General features: G+C 37.2%; 1 protein-coding gene across 1 annotated transcript in view; it reads left to right on the top strand.

Moving 5' to 3' along the window:
* The window catches only part of Malrd1 (MAM and LDL receptor class A domain containing 1), a 638,235-nt gene that overhangs the window by 99,936 nt on the left and 519,798 nt on the right, over nucleotides 1-18,501 (top strand). The window contains exons 12-13 of the mRNA XM_019205159.2: nucleotides 5,848-6,018; nucleotides 13,167-13,287. Coding sequence (XP_019060704.1) covers nucleotides 5,848-6,018; nucleotides 13,167-13,287 — 292 coding nt within the window. The remainder of the gene's footprint in view (nucleotides 1-5,847; nucleotides 6,019-13,166; nucleotides 13,288-18,501) is intronic.

Here is an 18,501-nt window from a genome sequence, read left to right as displayed (position 1 = left end):
GCTTGTTGGCGATTCCAATAAGTATTAATGAAAAATATATATCTTTTTGAGGATGATCTACGTTTGCCGTCGTTCTGTGTTTGCTAGTTGCCATTAGTTTGTGATCACTGGGATTGATTTTCAATTTATCATGGTTTCTATGTAAAGACCCTTTGTTTTCTATTAAACGTGCAGTTACTTAGGGGAGTCTCAGTGAAAAAATTTTAGGGACAGTTTGGATGCTTGCTAATTTACCTGCTAACCAGTGTGTCTGTTTCCAAGGACTTTGAATACCGACTTAAAGTTTTTCCTTGTTTTGTGAAAACTGAGAATGCTTTGAGGAGCTACTCCTGGTTGCCTGCTGAAACTAATATTTGTTTTTCTTTCTTCTCTGTATCTATTTGAGTTTTAGTACTCCGTGAGTTAGAATATTTGGGTGAGTTTCTAGTACTTTCTGGTTTGGTAAGCAGTGGCAGACCAGTAGAGGAAGTTACTTTTAGTCTGGGACACACACAGCTAATGAGCTCTCTCCAGGACTTTTCCTCAGAGTCTAACATGGCTGTGTTTAAGTGTGTGGCAGCATGTAGCACTTTGGGTCATCTGAATTCCAGAATCAGCACAGATACCAGATTGCGGTCTTCTTGAGTACTCGGAGAATCCAAGCAGATCATCCGAGTTAGAGCATGATGCTTGCTTTCGTGGGAACACATACCCTGCATTATGAAAGCGTAAGCAAAAGCAGTGAGATAACTCAAGTTGGACACTTGATATGATTAAAGCCTTCATTTTATGAAATTGTGTGATTTTTTTCCCCCTTACGCAATTATATCAGGATAGTACCGTTAAGAGTTTTTTTGAAAGCACTTTAAAGGGATGTGAGCTTTCTTCTGAGTCACCTCCCCTTACGGTACAGTTTTGGACCATTTTGCACGAATTGCCTTGTACTTTAAACGCTGCCAACACATGCTGTCAGCATGCCCAGTTGTCTTTCCAGTAATCACTGTTCATGGGGACTTTAAGACCAGCGAAACTTCATCGACTGGTGGAAACTTGGCCTTTTTCTTGGAAATAGGAGAGAGGATAAGTAGAACACATGAAAGCCAGAAGCTACTCTTTTTTATTGAGGTTGAGATGCAATTAATATTTACAGTTACTTAGGAAACATGAAATATGATGAGGATTAATGTATTAATATTTCTGAGTGTTAATATCTATTTATGTATTAATATTTACATTTTATTTACCGTACCAAAACCATAGCCTTTTATTTTAGCATCTCGCAGTTAAATACCGGAAAATTTATGATATGAAACAAAATTTAGTTTTCATTACTAGTTTGTAAGTTTGTTTCTCATTTATTTTTAATTCTCTGAGTTATTTTCCAGTTATTTTCATATTTTTTCAATTAAAAATAATCTGTAAGCTTCAAAAAATGCGAATGAGGAAATTGGGAAAAAAATCAATGAAGTGGGAAGTGGGTTGGCTCTTAAGGTGGTTCATTAGGCCCAGGCTACACACGGAGTCTTGTTTTCAGCAGCCAAAAAAGCAACAAAGATTCATAGCTCAAACTCAATGAAGTGAAAAGAGAAGGAGCCCTTCCAAGACTTCTCTTCTGCCAAATAATGTTAATTGGGTAAAATCAGTTAAATAGTGCTTGGTGAAAGAAGGAAGGATGACAAAAAGATAAAGAGACTTCTCTTCGAGTTCTCAGAGGGACAGCACTGTAAGGATTCTGTGTCTGGTTTGTCGTACATATGTTCCTCGCCTACTCTGCGAGTGACGGTCTCAGCTGTCACATAGCTGTGTAACAGGGAATGCATGACTCTCCTGCAGAAGGTAGAGGGCCATGAGTGACCCTGACACCCATTTGATGTAAGATGCTGAGGGTAGCTTTGATGTGTTTACAGTTGTAAAACTTTCCTGGATGGTTTTGAAAGGTTAAGTCTCGCCATTTGCCTCAAGTAAGGTGATGAACTCATACTAAGGAGCATGTTTGCTTGTAACAGTGCGTGCATGCCCTGTCCCTGGTTCTACTTTTGAATCCAGGGGTAGATGTCAGATTGTCTGATGGATTCTAGAGGACTCTATAGTCAGAGAAAGAAAGGTTGAACAAGTATTATCTCCATTGTACGTGATCAGATCATGTGGAGTTTAATTGTTTCAGTGAGTAAAGTGTTGCTTTATTGACAGTGCAAAAGTTTTACTTACACTAATCTAAGGAAAGAATGCTCAGGCTAAAACATAATTATGACTAGAAGCCATAAAAAGAACTATAGCAACATGGTATTGTTTTGTGTATTCGTGTGTGTGTGTGTGAGAGAGAGTGTGAGAGAGAGGGAGGGACAGACAGACAGACAGAGACAGAGATAGAAATTTTAGGAGCTACAGGTATTTTAAGTTTGTTTGCTTTGCTATGCTTAATTTAAAAATTTCTTTTATTCTTGTTGTTTTATATCTTCTTATTCTAGATCTTCATAAGATATATCACATACAGAAAAAACCTTTCCTCAGAAAACAGGGTCCCATGTGAAGCAGGAAATGTAGATTTTGTTGGCCAGGTGTCCATTACTAGAGCAAGATACCTGACATAATCAAGTTACAAAAAGAAAACATTTATTTTGGTTCATGATTTTGGAGGTTTCAGCTTGCACCGGTTGGTCCTGTGCTTTGGGGGTCTCTGGTGAGACAGTGTATCACAGCGAGTCCATGTAGTGAAGCAAAGTCATTACCTGTGCCAGGAAGTGAAAAAGAGAGGAGCTAGGTCCTAAAATCTCCCTCCAGGGCGCACCCTCAGTGACTGGAAGGCTTTCGCAAGGTTTCATTCCTTTAAGTTCCTGCCACCTCCTGATGGTGCCATATTGGAGAATAAGCCTTCAACACATGCACGGGTCGTGCAAGATCCAGACTATGGCACAGAGATAGCTAAGGGTCTGCAGTGGAGCTGCGTGAGGAGGGCATGAAGATCTGACAGGTGGGGAAGCAGTAGAAACAAAGGACAGAGGAGACGTGCAGAAAGAAGAAAGCTTTTGGAAAAGGAGAGTTTTGATCAGTGCCAGATCAAAATTGAATGAAAAAGGAAACAGGAATAAAGAAGTCAATTGGGGCTTCTACATGATGACCCAGATGGCCTTTTCAGGGTTGTGTATTGAGCCCATCACTTCTTTATGGGAGGGTCTGCTCCTCCCCAGAACACTGAGGGCACTGTAGGGACCAAAGAGCGGAGGGTGCTGAGGTCCTGTCACCCACTTCTACCTGCTTACTCAGTGACAGGTCTAGATCACCTGTGAGGATCTGTGCTTTTGGGGTGAAACAGGTGATTTAGTGTGCATGGCTTTAGCTACGAATATGGGATCAGAGTGCAGTTAAGTAGAGTATGGGAATGTGACCTTCAGTTTGACATGAAGGACCTGCCTTGCTGAGCTTTGTAACCAGGTGAACTTCCCTTAAGTGCGGTGATATGGGTCTTGAGTACTCACATTACACATAAATTGTGCCTTACTCAAAACCCAAGATAAATCAAGTCAGGCTTCTTCTGTTTGCAGATTATTTAATTACTTTTCAGTAAATTAAGAAAACTGTTTCTTTTAAAAGGGTAAGTAGTACGTGAGTTTTGGAATTTAACTTCATGCTGTGTGATTGTTCAATACAAAGTTCTGTTATGGTGGAAAATGTCAATATTATGTTCAATATGGTAATCACTAGGTATGCATAACTGTTGAGTGTTTAGGATGAGGTGAATATAAGTGAGAAATTGAATTTTTAATTTTGTTTTATTTTAATTAACTTATATTTAAATAGCTGTATTTTTTCAGACTTTCATCATTATACTTATTGTAATTAAGGGTCCCTTTTTATTTTCTGTGCTTCCCTCTCCCCTCCCAAAGGATGCCTAATGCCTTGTGCAGTTTTTGATATTGATCAGGTTCATCGTCTGTCTGTCTGTCTGCCTGTCTGTCTCATTCTCTCTCTGTCTCTCTCTCATGGGTATTGAACCCACGACCTTCACACTGGTCTATCTCTCCAGATAGTTCTCCTTATATTTCTAAGACCTTACTTTAGCACTAATACCAATAGTTCATTCTTTATTTTTTCTAAAGTATATTAACTGAATACTTAGTAAATACAAATTACAGTAGTAGGTTCTGCAAGGAATTTAAAGATACCTTGCACTTTTGAAATTATGACTTGCATCACACAGAGAGGAACAGAATTTGAAAGTGTGGTGACCACTGAAGTAGAATCACATCTGTATTAATGTTTGTTCAATGGTTTCACCTTGACTACCTTAAATTTAAAAAGTCTAGGGAAGCTCTCTTGGTCTATAATAAACTGAAGAATTTAAGTTTCTCCAGTGCAAATTTTGTTCTCTTGAAAGAGTAAATTATAAGTTCTAAGTTCTTATCCTATTGAATGTGGAGCCTTTTGACGTTTACACTTAGTACACCGTTAAAATAACCACTGGTGAGGTGCTTGAGTGACAGTTTGACAGCTTGCAATTCTGATGGGATGTGCACAGCACTTATACAACTAGGTTTAAAGCTCTGTTTTGCATATTTACAAGCTGGGAACACATTGAAACTTATACCAGGGGTCTAAAATTTAATTTCAGTTGGGGAATATGAATTCTTTCTTTTTATTGTATTTAATTAAATGCTTCCATTTGACTTTTCTAATTTACCTGCCAAGGTTTGAATTTAGGTGAGCATTATAATGAAATCTAGTATGAAATAGACAATCTGAAGGAATTTTTTTGGATTATTTGGTAGTAATTAAGTAGAAGTTGAAAAAACTCTATATCAAATTGGAACATAAATGTTTGTTTTAAACTGAAAAAACAACAATTTAAGGAACTTTTGAAGTGTCTTTTTCAACTTTCATCACTGAAATTGATCCCAACAGTGTCCGTGTGACAGGCTAGACTCATAACGACAAAGGAACAAGCAAAACACTATATAATGAAACTTAAGAGTCACTTTGGATCCAATGATAAGGATTCTATTTCTGAGGGGCTTTATTTTTGAATGTTTGATTTTTCCTTTAAAACATGCAGTCTCTGCACTCTGACAATGAAAAGAAGAAAACTGTTGACTGTGTTGAATGTGAACTTGCTTTTGAAGGTTTTCCGGTAGATTTTAGAGAGTAAATCATCCAACCTTTGAGGGAATTAATTTTGGCCTTGTATTTTACCAGATACCTAGTAAATGCTCAGTAAACATTAGAATAAATGAGTGTTAAATTCCTGTTAGAGTTATTGCTGCCAGCACCTAAGATAATCCTCTATAGATTGTGTCATTGATGATGAACAGGAAGTAGAATAATCAAGGCTATATAGACTCACAAAGACTCATTTCTTAAGTGGCTTAAATTATTGTTTAACAGCATCTCATGTGCTTCCAAGCTCTTTGATAATGTTACAGCAGAAAATGAATTAATGACAATTGTTCAGTGCAGTTGTGCTTTATCAGAGAATTGACTTTGTAACTTTGAATTACAATGTATACCTTCCAGATTTATAAGATGCAAGAGAGAAGGATCCTAGGATATTTCCTTGGAAGCAGAATGGTGCTGTTCATGCCCTGTGGAAAAAAGTACCACTCTGCAAAGTTGTCTTGGTAGTGTGTTAGGGTCCTATTTGTCTAGCCATCTTCCCTGCATGTGATAAAAATAAGTTTTTGTAGCTGCCTAAAGCCTTTTCCTAAGGGAGAAATACAATAATAGCAAAAGAAGTTCTTTTAGGGGTATTTGTTTGGAGGGAGGGGAACTGAGAAGATATTTATCACCAAAATACTCAGAGCATTTCTGATTATAGAAAAACTGCACGAGATGTGTAAGTGGAACATTTGTACCATTCAAAACCTTTTTCCCCAGGTGCAGTTTTGGTATCAATTGTCTGGGCGCTCACTCCTCTCGGTATTTACAAGAACACTAAAGGGAAATTTTCACAAGCAAGGTGAAATCATCGGATTCTCTGAATCTCAGTGGAGCCAGGCAAAAATCAGTCTATACACAGAAGCAGAAGAATCCTCTCTGCCTTTTCGGGTAAGTACTTAAGAAACTGATGCAACTCAGTGAAAGATATTTAATGCTAATCCTTTCAGACCACAAAATAAAACATGTGACTTGGGCCGTACTTAGATTCTTATCCCATGGCCTTATTTTCCTGCTGCTCTTAAGCATTGACAGTTTCTTTTTATTTATTTATTTATTTATTTATTTATTTATTTATTTATTTATTTATTTTTATTGAGTTTATTGGTACATTTAGGGTTTCTTTTATCAGTCTTTGATGTGATTAGTCTGAATCTCAGTGGAGCCATGCAAAAATCAGTCTATACACAGAAGCAGAAGAATCCTCTCTGCCTTTTCAGGTAAGTACTTAAGAAACTGATGCAACTCAGTGAAAGATATTTAATGCTAATCCTTTCAGACCACAAAATAAAACATGTGACTTGGGCCATACTTAGATTCTCATCCCATGGCCTTATTTTCCTGCTGCTCTTAAGCATTGACAGTTTCTTTTATCAGCCTTTGATGTGATTGTCTTGTTAACACTGTGATGCAAGAAGGCAACTGTAGCTTATTTAAGGGTGCTCCAGTTTATACCCTCCTCTCACGACTCCCCGATGATGTTTGGAAAGAGCCATTTGAGAACCCAGATGGGATGGGGCCTCTATAGGAAAGCACTGCTTTTGGAATCTGGGGCTCTGAGTTGCAATTTGTGCCTGTCTCACTGGTCCACGTACCTGCAGACTTTATGTTTGAGATTCCTATTCCTAATTCATCACAATGATGCTACAAGCAATACTTAAGGGAGTCTGGGTATTAAAGAGAGCGTAGATAAAATGGTAGCTCTCTGCGTGGGCTCTGCAGCCTGGGGTTCAAGACCAACAGGCAAGGAGCTTTGATCTCCTGTCAGTCTGCCTCTTCCTCTGTTGATGGGGGCCAGGAACATAATTGTTGGCCCTTGAGTCCCTAATAAATTATGTACCTTATTTAACCTCCAGTTTTTATCCTGTTGAGATAGATGTAGAAGTCAAATAGGTTAAAAAAATACTTTGGAACAGATGCCTTGGGGAATCTGTTGTTACATAGTTGAAGTAATACTTGACCTCAGAATAAATAGATTTACCCAGAGAACATCTCATTCTGTTAGCAAAATATGGGAAAATGGAAATCTCAGTAAGATTGACACTTATGAACACATGGACCTTTGAGGGGTCACATTTTGATTACACTGCGGCAGGCTGTTACTATGAAAGCTCTAAAAGGATCGCTGTCACTGACCTGAGCCATAACCATCCTGCTGGGAGTTGGCTGTAGTACATGTTTGTTTGAGAACGTACAGATGAATAAAGAGAAAAAGTTGCTCAGATTTCACCACCAAAATTGACCATTATAGGTCTATAATCTTGAGCCAGTGATTTAGAAAAATTTGATTTGCAAAACAATAAGCTTTTGGCAGTTGAATTGATATCCAGACTTCGCTGAATCAATGTAGTCTTCCAGCACACCTCACTTAGTTTATTTAGTGATGGGTTTGATTATATATGTGTTGTCCCCCACTTCTCTGAGGATATCATGGAATAAACATTACCCGTGTTATATGACATTGTCAAGTTTGAACTGTACCGATCTTAAAACCTGTCTGGTCCAAAGACTTTAGATCAGGGATCATGAGCTTATATTCATATTCTTGTGCATATCAGTTCTCAGTTCATATTTTTTATGCATATATATATATATATATATATATTTAATAGATACACCTGGCTCTATTAAATACATCAATATGTCATATTTGTTAAATATTTCAAACTAGTACTACATACAGAAAAAAAGCAAATATAAATGTATTCCCGTCTCAGAATTAACTGTCAATGTTTTATTTGCATAAATGCCAGTGTTTAGTTGGTGATCAAGATGTAATTTTGTTTTGCTTCTCTTCCCATCCCATTTCTAGTCCTCTGCAGGACAAATTTTAATGCTGTATTGGTTTTAATCTGATTTCTTTAATTGTATTTTGCGACAGCATAAGAACATGTTTGAGGATGCTAGCTAATTACAGTTCTACATCATTTAAAAAAATTAACCACAAATGTAAAAGATACTGTACTTACAAGTATTGCATCTAGGGCTTAAATATTCAAATACCTATCTAAAGTAAATTTTTTTTAGAAGCAGGCTAGGATTTTAGTCCTCTGAGTTTAGTGGGTTGCATTGTTTAAGGGTGACCTGAGACACTGCTTAGCCATCAGTTCAATACAACTAAGCTCTGAACATATTTATACAATGTAATCCAATCCAACCAAATCCAAATATCAGAAGGAAAGGTGTTGGACTATGGGACCTCTGTTCTCTTTTAACCATGAAATTCCTTTTAATGCCAATTTTAGACCATAACACAGTACAAATTGCTTTGAGTTTCTCAGGAAATGAGCATCCCTAGTTGGTAGGATAATCTTTCTTCCTGCTGGCAAAGGATTTGGCTTACTGTGTCTTCTCTAAAACCATTGCCATTTCCATATTCATTCTGTTACTTAGGTGGATTTCACTGGGAGAATTTCACCCGCATAGTAAATAGTACTCTTTCCAATCTGTTTCACCTTGGTCTGTTCACTTGTTATATTTGGCTTTTCACACAAGTATGTTCAGTTTTTAATTTCCCTTTTCCTTAGCTGCTCTTATATCAAAAGGGTTGTTTTCTGAATACTGTCCATTGATTTCACATTGTTGAACTTTCTCTGCAAGTTCTTGTGTAAACATAATAGTTTTATAGTTCATATTTCATCTTGAAATGACTCCTATTAAATTTTCCAGAATGACTGATAAGATTTTCACTCCTTAGCAGAGTCAGTGATATAAATCAATAGCAATTTCCTGGGATTATTTAAAGATTTAGTGAAAGATGAGCCTTACAGTACAAAAGTAAAAGCTGATCTAGTCTATGCAAAGTTGCCATATTCTCTGTCTTCTTAGTCTAGGGCTTTGTTAAATTCTGTCTTGCAAGGTAACTGTGTCAGCAGTGCCTGTGGAATATGAATTATCTCTTTACTTCATCATGGTGTAGCAGTATGGCATAATTAGCATGATCATTCATGGGTCCAGTTATGTATTTTTCTTGCTCTACCTTATGGTTTACATCTAGCCTTTCCCCTGAAGAGTCTCATGTGTTCAGAGGTGGGACTTTTGGAAGCTGATTGTATATATTACCATCAGCATCATCAGTAGGTTAATCTCCTGATGGACCCTTACCTGAAGGTGCTGTCAGGAGGTCGAACCGGGTCAGAAGCGGGGGCTGGGGTGCTGCCTGAGTACATTCCCCGCCCCCTCGGCTCTTTCCTTTGTTCTCTGTGTTTCCTGGTTGTGTGGTTGCACCTCCTTTGCTCTGGGATGTCCCTCTTCCTTCCTGTTTCTGCCTTGAAATTAACTGACCATGAACCAAAACAAACCCCCTTGAAGTTGTGGGTGTCAGGTGTTTTGGCCCAGTGATGGGAAAGTGACCAAGACACTAGAAATGCGACTTGCAGCTATTTCTATCATCTAAACTTCTGTTTCTTTCACTTGAAAATGATGATGAATATAGTACCATCTTCACAGTATTTAAAGAGGTAAACTAGCCTTGCACATAGTGCTAAATGAAAGTTGCTTGTTCCTTTGACAACACCACCATTCTTCAGAAGCTTCTCTATTCCAATTTCTTTCTCCTCCTCCTCCTCATTGTATTCTTATTTTCTCTTAGATTCATATTCATTGTTTTATTCTGGTTTTATGACAAGTAAATAAATATGGTAGTTGAGCATTTTTTGGAAAAGCTTCCCCATTTTATAGATGTAGAAAGTCATCCCTTGATTGTGAGCGACACTCATGAAGTATTCATTGTTTTATTCTGGTTTTATGACAAGTAAATAAATATGGTAGTTGAGCATTTTTCTGGAAAAGCTTCCCCATTTTATAGATGTAGAAAGTCATCCCTTGATTGTGAGCGACACTCATGAGTTGTTTATGAAAGCAAGAAATTAGTTCACTCTTTCAGAGAATAGATGAATACAACAGAATCATCAAGATCATGATGAATTGGTTTAGAAAGGAAAGACACGTACACTTCATTTAAACTTTGTGTCATTCAGAATCTTATAAAGGAAAGTTTTTACTTTTCCTCCATGAATGATTGGAACATCTCTTTTCTTTTTTCATTATTCATTGATACTAATTTCCAAGGGCCTTTGAGTTCTATGCAGAAGATAGGTTTTTTTGTTTTGTTTTGTACTAGGGATTGAACTCAGGCAGTGGCATCACTGCGCTAAAAATCACCAGCAGAAGACAGGTATGTATATCAAAGCAAAAATAGGAGTGGCTATAGTGATACTGAATTATAGGTGATAATTATTTACAATTATATATTTTAAAGGGGAAATAGCATTTTTTTATTTTAACCCACTTACGTCAGAGTTGTTTTTTGATTTTTTGCAAGGAATTCATATATGTAACCTAGAAAAACCCAAAGAACAAGAATTTGAAGAAAAAAATTTTTACTCTGCTCTGTTGTTATGGGCATTCCAAAAATAGAGCCCTGGGCCTTAACGGGTTAAATGGGAATGATTTTAATACTGGTAGAATTATGATCTTCTGCGATATGGCCTTGAATTTCATGATATAAAAATTAGCAGCAAGAGGTACAGCTGACCTCCTGTCGTTCTGATTTGGCTTTTGAAATTACATTTTAATGTGACTAACAGAGCCTGGTGCAGCACTTCCTGCAGGACGAAGTGACCACACTGTGGAGCCCCAGCTCGTGGTTTCACTTCACCTCCTGCCCACCCGTTCTCTCCTTAGGGTGTGGACCTCTCTAGAGAGCACGCGAAGTGCTTCAGAACGCTCTTTTCTCCAGTTTTTTGTGAGTCACACAGACCTTGGAGTACTGTGTTCAACACTTACCTGTGTCCTGTGACTGAATGATTAAGCAACTGTGTGTCAGTTGTCTTCTGTGCAGGATCCTGAGAACAATGGATAACAAGAAAAAAGGTTAAGCTTATCCCAAATGAATTATGGCTACTTTTACTTAATGATATTAAGCCTAATATATTTCTAAATTTCACTCGTATGTATTTCATCTAAACTCTTCATTCAAATCTATGTTACTACGTATTTTCTGCCTCTTGTAAAAGGGCCGTAGAAACCATCTCTAGTCAGAATTGTACCAGTCATCCCTGATAGTTTACATTGTGTTGTAAGACATCAAAAATCACATAAAACAAAACAAAACACAACAGTCCCTCCTGATCACCTTTATCTTCCATCATAGCCAATTTCTTGAGTATTTATAGACACTGGTTTATTTTTACTTTTCATTTTTAATTTATTGAATTTGTATGTTTGTTCCAGATATATCTAGAAATCTAAACCACTGTGTATTTTCAGTGTAAATAGTATCAAACTATAAATTACTTTTCCCAATAACTTAATTTTTTAAGGCAGAAACAAGTGTTGAAGTGTTGGAGCATTACCAGAGAGGCATTATTTTTATTTTTTAATTTTTATTTATTTTTTGGTACCAGGGATTGAACTCAGGTCCTTGCGCTTGCAAGGCAGGCGACTGAACCGCTGAGCTAAATCCCTGGCCCCTTGGAGGGATTATTTTTAAATGATATATTAATCCATGTCCTGTGTTACCATTTATTTATGGATTCACATTTGTTTCTAGTCATTTGGTATCAGCATTGACGTGAAAGTACCTGTGTGTGCTTGTGAGAAATGGGCTTAATTCACGTTGCCCGTGCTATTTCTATTTTTAGTAGATGTCACTCAGTTGTTCTTTTTGATTTTGTTCTCAGTGCTTTTCTTGATTTTGCTTGGTATGTTATACTTATTTTTTTCTGTAGCACTTATTATGTAGTTTAGTTGTTAGTATATTATACTGGGCAAAGGGGAAAAGAATGATCTTTTCCTGACCAAACATGAGGTTCAGGACTGATACTCCTGTAACAAAAGAGGTTACAAAAGAAAAAAAAAGTAATGATTTACTAAATTTTACTTGGGATGGACCTTTAGAAATAATATTCCTAAAGATGCAGGAAAAATTGTATGTTAATGCTAATGAAGAATGGATAATTATAAAAGAATGGTTTGACAAAAATGCGTGATAGAATGGTAATGAGTTGAAGGACATTTGGCAAGGCCCATTTGTTCAGATTCTTCTTGTCTCTCTGTAGGACTCCTCTCCTCCTGGTATGGGGCTGGACACTTTTCACATGAAAATACTGTAATGTAACCTACTTTTGAGAAAAGTGGATAAGAGAATCCCTTAAGGGCCAGCTCTCATACAGAAAAGGGAAAGTTGAAGTGACCTCCACATTTACCGTATTTCAGAGTAGTGTGTTCTGAGCCATTACACAAATTCCACCCAACCAAACTGTGAGATCCTGGAGATCAGGTATCCCGTGTGCTAAGTGGAAGATGAACCTATAGTCTCTGTCCAGGACTGCTGGTCTGCTACACAAGTCCTAAGGCTTCAAACGTTATCTTTCTTTCTTTTCCCCTACTTTCCTCCCCTCTTTCCTTCCTTTGTGGTGGAATAACAACGTAACAATGTGAGTGATTAAAAGGAAAGAAACAAATTATATCAGTCATTATTCAGAGTGTTGGAGTAAATTAAATTTAAATAGATGCCTCCCAGTGCTTTAACAGACAAGTGTGATTAACCGCTCTGTGTGGTTATTGGTTATGTGCTTTACCACACTAAAAATGTTTCTGTATGTATATACATAATACGCACATCTTTATATATTCTGAATATGGAAATGGATCACTGCCTCCAGCAGACCCATTAGAAATGAATTCATATCTCAATTAAATTGAGTTGTAAACCACACAGTTGATTACCCCAAACAGCTCATTTTAAATGTATATGATTCTTAATGGCTCCAGTGGGAAGAGAGGCCTTCCCAAGTGATGAATGTTGCAACTCTTAATTGAAACAATGTTACCTAAGATATTAAGGTTACATAAGATCTGTCAAAGTGGCTATGACTTTGTAAATTTGTAATCTGAACATTCTGATCAAAACAATTTTCTAAAATTGAAAGGGAAATCGGGACAGGTGCAAAGGAGTTGCTGTATACAAAGAAATACTGTTGTTAAGACTAACTCTTCTGGCATTTTAAATCATTTTTATCCTTCCATAATTATAGCTAATTCTAGAAGCTGCTGTTTTTTCATCGAATGCCACTGTCGCAGTAGATGACATCATTCTGTCAAAGGAATGTGAAATTTCCTCTAAGTCACTTTCAGGTACCAGCAAATACAACAAAGGTAAGTTTTTAAACTTGTGATGATTTGTGTTTTAAACATTGACTTAATTAGCTCTTCTTGAGATCAGCATATAAAATATATTAATGTCACTGGTGGAGTGCTTAACACGGAATCTGGATTATATCATCTACCCATGACACTTAAAATGCCCATTCTTTATGGCCCTGGGGATTGAGTCCAGGGTGCTGGGCCAAGCTGTGTCCCCACCGCTGTTCTGTTTGCTATTTCGAGATAGTCTGAATCTCTCAGTCACTCCATCTGGGCTTGAATTTGAGATCCTTGGGCTCATCCTCCCTTTGGGCTTGGATTACAGCTCTGCACCCACATATGGTGCTCACCTACCCCTGTTTTACTTCTCACTGTGAGACAGAGTGTTTCTGCTCTGGAATTTAACCCCCCCGACTCAGCCTTCAAGAGTGGGACAGTAAGCATGTGCCACCATGTCCAGCTTTTCTTTCATATTTTTTGTAACATCCCCTTACTTTATTTTTCAATATTTTTCCACTGAGTTTATTGGTACGCTTTAGGTATACAACAAAGTTATATTAATCATTGGGATCTTGTACCATTTAACTAGGTTATTTTCCCCCCATTCCCCTACCCTCTCTTTACCACCCCCACCCTACCTATTTACAAAGACTTTGTTTGCATGTTTTTCTTTTTCTCATATTTTTTTTTCCCCTTCTTATCTTTCTCCTGCCCCTCCCACTTCCTCTACTCTTTTAGACCTTTTCTTCCTATTATTCAATATCAGTTGGACATTTGGGTCCTTATTTATACTTTTCTGTTATCACACCAAAGAAACTATTTGGAATTTACAAGTGTGACTTATTGACTTCACTTAAGAGCATGGCCTCAGTGAGCATCCTCTTAGCTATATATGTCTCCAGTTTCTCGTTCTTTATAGCTGAGTAACATTCCATTTATTAAAAAAACCACATCTTTATCCAATCTCCAGTTGATGGGCATTTGGGCTGTTTCCAAATTTTAGCTATTATAAACTGTGCTGCTATAAACTTGGGTGCGCATATATCACTGTGCTATACTTCTTTTAATTCTTTTGGGAAGATAACCAGCAGGGGAATAGCTAGGTCAACTGGGACTTCAAATCCTAGCTCTTTGAGGTATCTCCATATTGATTTGCACAGTGGTTGCACCGGTCTGCACTCCCACCAGCAATGAAAAAGAGTTACTTTCTTCCCACAAACCTGCCAGCGTTTGTTATTGGTTAATTTCTTGATAGCAGCCATTCTTTGTGGGGTGAGTTGGAATCTCAGTGTTGTTTTCATCTGCATCTCTCGAATGACCAGTGATGTGGAATATTTTTTCATATATTTGTTGCTGCTTTTACTTATTTTTCTGAGAAGTGTCTGTTCATTTCAGATGCCCGTTTTTGAATTTGGGCTTTATATTTGGGGCGAGGGTCTGATTTTTTTGAGTCCTTTATATATTCTAGATTGTAAACCTTTGTCTGATGAACAGCTGGTAAAAATTTTTTCCCACCTTGTAGGTTGTCTCTTAGCTTTGTTGGTGATTTCTCTGGCACTGCAGAAACTTTAATAAGATGAGACCCCAGTTATTGATTCTTTATACTAGCTCCTATGTTACTGAGAATTTGTTCATAATCTATGCCAGTATCTTCAAGAGTTCTACCTAACTTATCTTCCAGCATGTTTAGTGTTTCTGTTTTAATATTTATATCTTTAATCCACTTGGATTTTAGTTTAATGCATGGTAAAAGATACGGGTCTAGTTTTAATCTTTGGCAAGTTGAAAGCCAGGTTTTCCAACACCCTTTATTAAAGAGGTTATCTTTCCTCCAGTGAGTATGGTTGGCTTCTTTGTCAAAGATGAGGTAGCTGAGTATGTCAGGAGTTGTTTCTGCATCTTCTAATCTATTCCACTGGTCCTTGATTCTGTTTCTTTGTCACTACTATGCCATTTTTATCACAGTGGCTTCGTAGTTTAGTTTCAAGTTGGGGATTGTGATACCCCCTGCCATATCTGTGTTGCCTAGAAATGCTTTTGCTATTCTAGGTCTCTTCTGGTTCCAAATGAATTTTTCTATTGTTTTCTCTAATTTTGTGAAACATACTGTTAGAATTTCAGTCAGGATTGCATTGAATCTGTATAGCAGTTTTGGAAGTATGACCATTTTCACTATATTGGTTCTTTTATATTTTAAAGTAAAAATATGAAACAATCACATTCTAGATCTTAGGCTCTCATTCACTTATATGGAAGAGATTCTACTCTTGTAGCTAAAGTGTTCACACAATTTTTAAAGTATAAAAAGTATGAAAGAATTATAGTTATTTTACATGTTTTAAAGACAATTCTATTAAGATTCACTATTCTACTAATTTATTTTTCTGTTTCAAATGAGCTTGTAATGAAATTTGTATTTCAAAGTCACTCAGGAGTTAAACAAATGTAATTATATTTGGAAAAGTGATTGAAAGCCAGCCAGAAATTTAAAAGTTGACCATAACATTCTTTACTTACAGTTAAAACATATTTTTAAGTAGAAGATGGAGTTTGTAAAGAATTTTAATTAAGAGCCACAAAGAATGTAATAAAAATAGATTCAAATCAGTCAGATACTGTATGTTGTAAATATAATCATTGAAATCTCGTAGAGCACTGAACATGTATACATCCTTCCTCTGGTCACTCCACAATTTAACAGTAATTAAAGTTTCTTTCTGACATCTCTCACTGTGTGTCTCCATTAATAAGTAGAGAGCATTAGAAATTTTCCCTGAAAGCCATCAGATTTCACTTTTCCAAGTTCTTGTGTACAGAGACTATTTGTCACATGAAAATCCAGCATTCTGCGTATGATGCAGTTATGTTTCCTTGAACAATATATTTAATGAGAAAAATTGCATTCTTACAGAAGCTAAATGCACTAATTAGGGTATATAAAGAACTGGATTGAGACCTGGATTAAAGAAATTCTTTAACAATTAATTCATTTTAAAATTGCAATTATACACATTTTGGGACTACCGTGACATAATTCAATACACGCACACGTCATATTATTAAATCTGGGTAACACTAATCTCCCTAAACCTTTAACATTTTTTTTAAAAATCACAAATAATTGTACATATTTGTGGGGCAGTGTGATGTTCCACTACCTGTACATAATAAATACTGATCAAATCATGGAAATTAACATTTTTATCTCATTATTACTTTGACTTCTAGATTACAAGCTCCTTTATTCTAGTAATTAAATATATAAAAGTTGTTGTGAACTGTAGTTGACCCATTGTGCTGTAAAACTCTAGAACTTACTACTTAATCTGAGTTTGGTTTCTATTTTCCAACCTTCCTCAAAAACCTCTGCCCCATTCCCCGCTCAGCCTATTAATCTGCACTGTATATTTTCATTCACTTTTAAAAGCAGTAACGTATGATAAAGAAGGGTCTGATGTTTGTCTGATTTGTTTCACTTAATGGAGTCAGCTTTCCTTCCACCCATTTTGCTACAAATTCTATCACCTGTTTTTATGGCTGGATGATTTCCCATCATGTATGTGTAGATTTTCTTTATTCACCCATCTATTCATGGGGATCTAGATTAATGCAGGATTTTGGCTATTATAGTGAATTTAATTAAAGACCCTTTATTGCAGACATGTTGTACTCAACAGTTGGTGTAATTCTGTGTGTTAACATTGTGGGTCAGGATGTGTGTCATACAGGCATAAAACAAATCTTTCTAATCTCTGCATACATTTGTGTGTGTGTGTGTGTGTGTGTGTGTGTGTGTGTGTGTGTGTGTTGCTCTGATAGACCTCGATAAATGCAAACCAACACATTTAGTGATTCACGAATTTTCAGGATTAACAAGCATTATCTTTTTCATGTTTATTACAATATTTCTCCTAATGAAATACTTCTGTACTCAAACTGGATTTATAGGCATTAAAATTGGCATTAAAGACATGCCTCTGGAAATTTAGAGCCAGAACAATGTGATAGATAGTCCCCCATCCATCACAAGGGTCACAGCCAGTACACCTATGATAACAGACAGATCAACAAGAGAAAAGCACCCCATGTTTAATGAAAGTTTTACATGACACAGGAGCCTTCAGAAATGAAGACCTAGAGCATTGTTTGCATTTGTATTTTGATTCCATGAGGGAAGATCAGAGACACAGAAATGTGACTGGATGAAAGAGTCGCAGTCAAGGGGAAGGGATACCTGGCGAACTCTGACCAGATTCTTCCTGGCCACGTGGGGAGCCTTCCTCCCCTGCTGTTACGGGCTAGGGCCTCTGTGGAATGAGCCTCTTGGTTACGTAGAAGTTTGAAAAATTAAATCAGAGCCCGGTGTGGTAGCATACACCTATAACCCCAGAACTAGGAAGGCTGAGACAGAAGGATTGCTGTTAAGAGTTCAAGGCCAGCCTGGGCTGCATAGTGAGACCCTGTCTCAAAAAAACAAAGATTAAGTCAGAACTCATTTACATATGCCTCAGTCTGAATACCAGATCAGTGGGTTAGAGCATAAATCTAAATAGGCCAAAATTACATGAGTGATTCCTGAAAGACTAAAGTTTTCACACAAAGAAAAACACATTATTCTTGCATAAATCTGTGCAGTCGGCACTATAGGAGCTCTTTTCTGGAGTTTAGTGTTACTATGGGCAGAAGATTAGGAAGAGTCTGGGAGGGAAATTTTAAAATGCTCCATGTCTCACAGGCAGTGAATTGTTATGCCTGTAGGACACGGTGGCCAGAGATTTCCCCTGACCCCGTCCTTGAACTGAGGCTTTTAAAGGCCTTGCCCGACAAACAAGTGGCTTCACCCGTTCTGAGCAGTCGTGGAGCAGTGGCCTTCTACATTTACGTGTTGAGTGTGACTCACAGGATGAAACAGCAGGTGGTACTCTCATTTGGCCTTTTGTCCAGCATCCTCACTTTCAGCATATTTAAAAACTAGTGCTGATGGAACCACTGTATGTTTCACTTATTTGTTGACAGGGGAGATAATATTTTATCCTTTTGATCTCAACTTGAAGCTGGATTTGTGTTGTGTGAGGACACAGGCTGCGTTAATGGAGCACAGATCTGTTTCTACACCTGAGCACCCAAACAAAGCACGTGAAGCCAGTTGTGAATGAAAGCACTTGTTCATCCTGCTACAATGTATGTGTACATAATTTCTTTGTTATATGAAGCGCATACTACTCA

This window comes from Fukomys damarensis, unplaced genomic scaffold, assembly GCF_012274545.1.
Source record: "Fukomys damarensis isolate Sample0158 unplaced genomic scaffold, DMR_v1.0_HiC HiC_scaffold_37, whole genome shotgun sequence".
In the NCBI taxonomy this organism is placed as follows: domain Eukaryota; kingdom Metazoa; phylum Chordata; class Mammalia; order Rodentia; family Bathyergidae; genus Fukomys; species Fukomys damarensis.
Note: the sequence above shows the minus strand (reverse complement) of the source record. Positions and strands in the feature narration are given on the sequence as shown.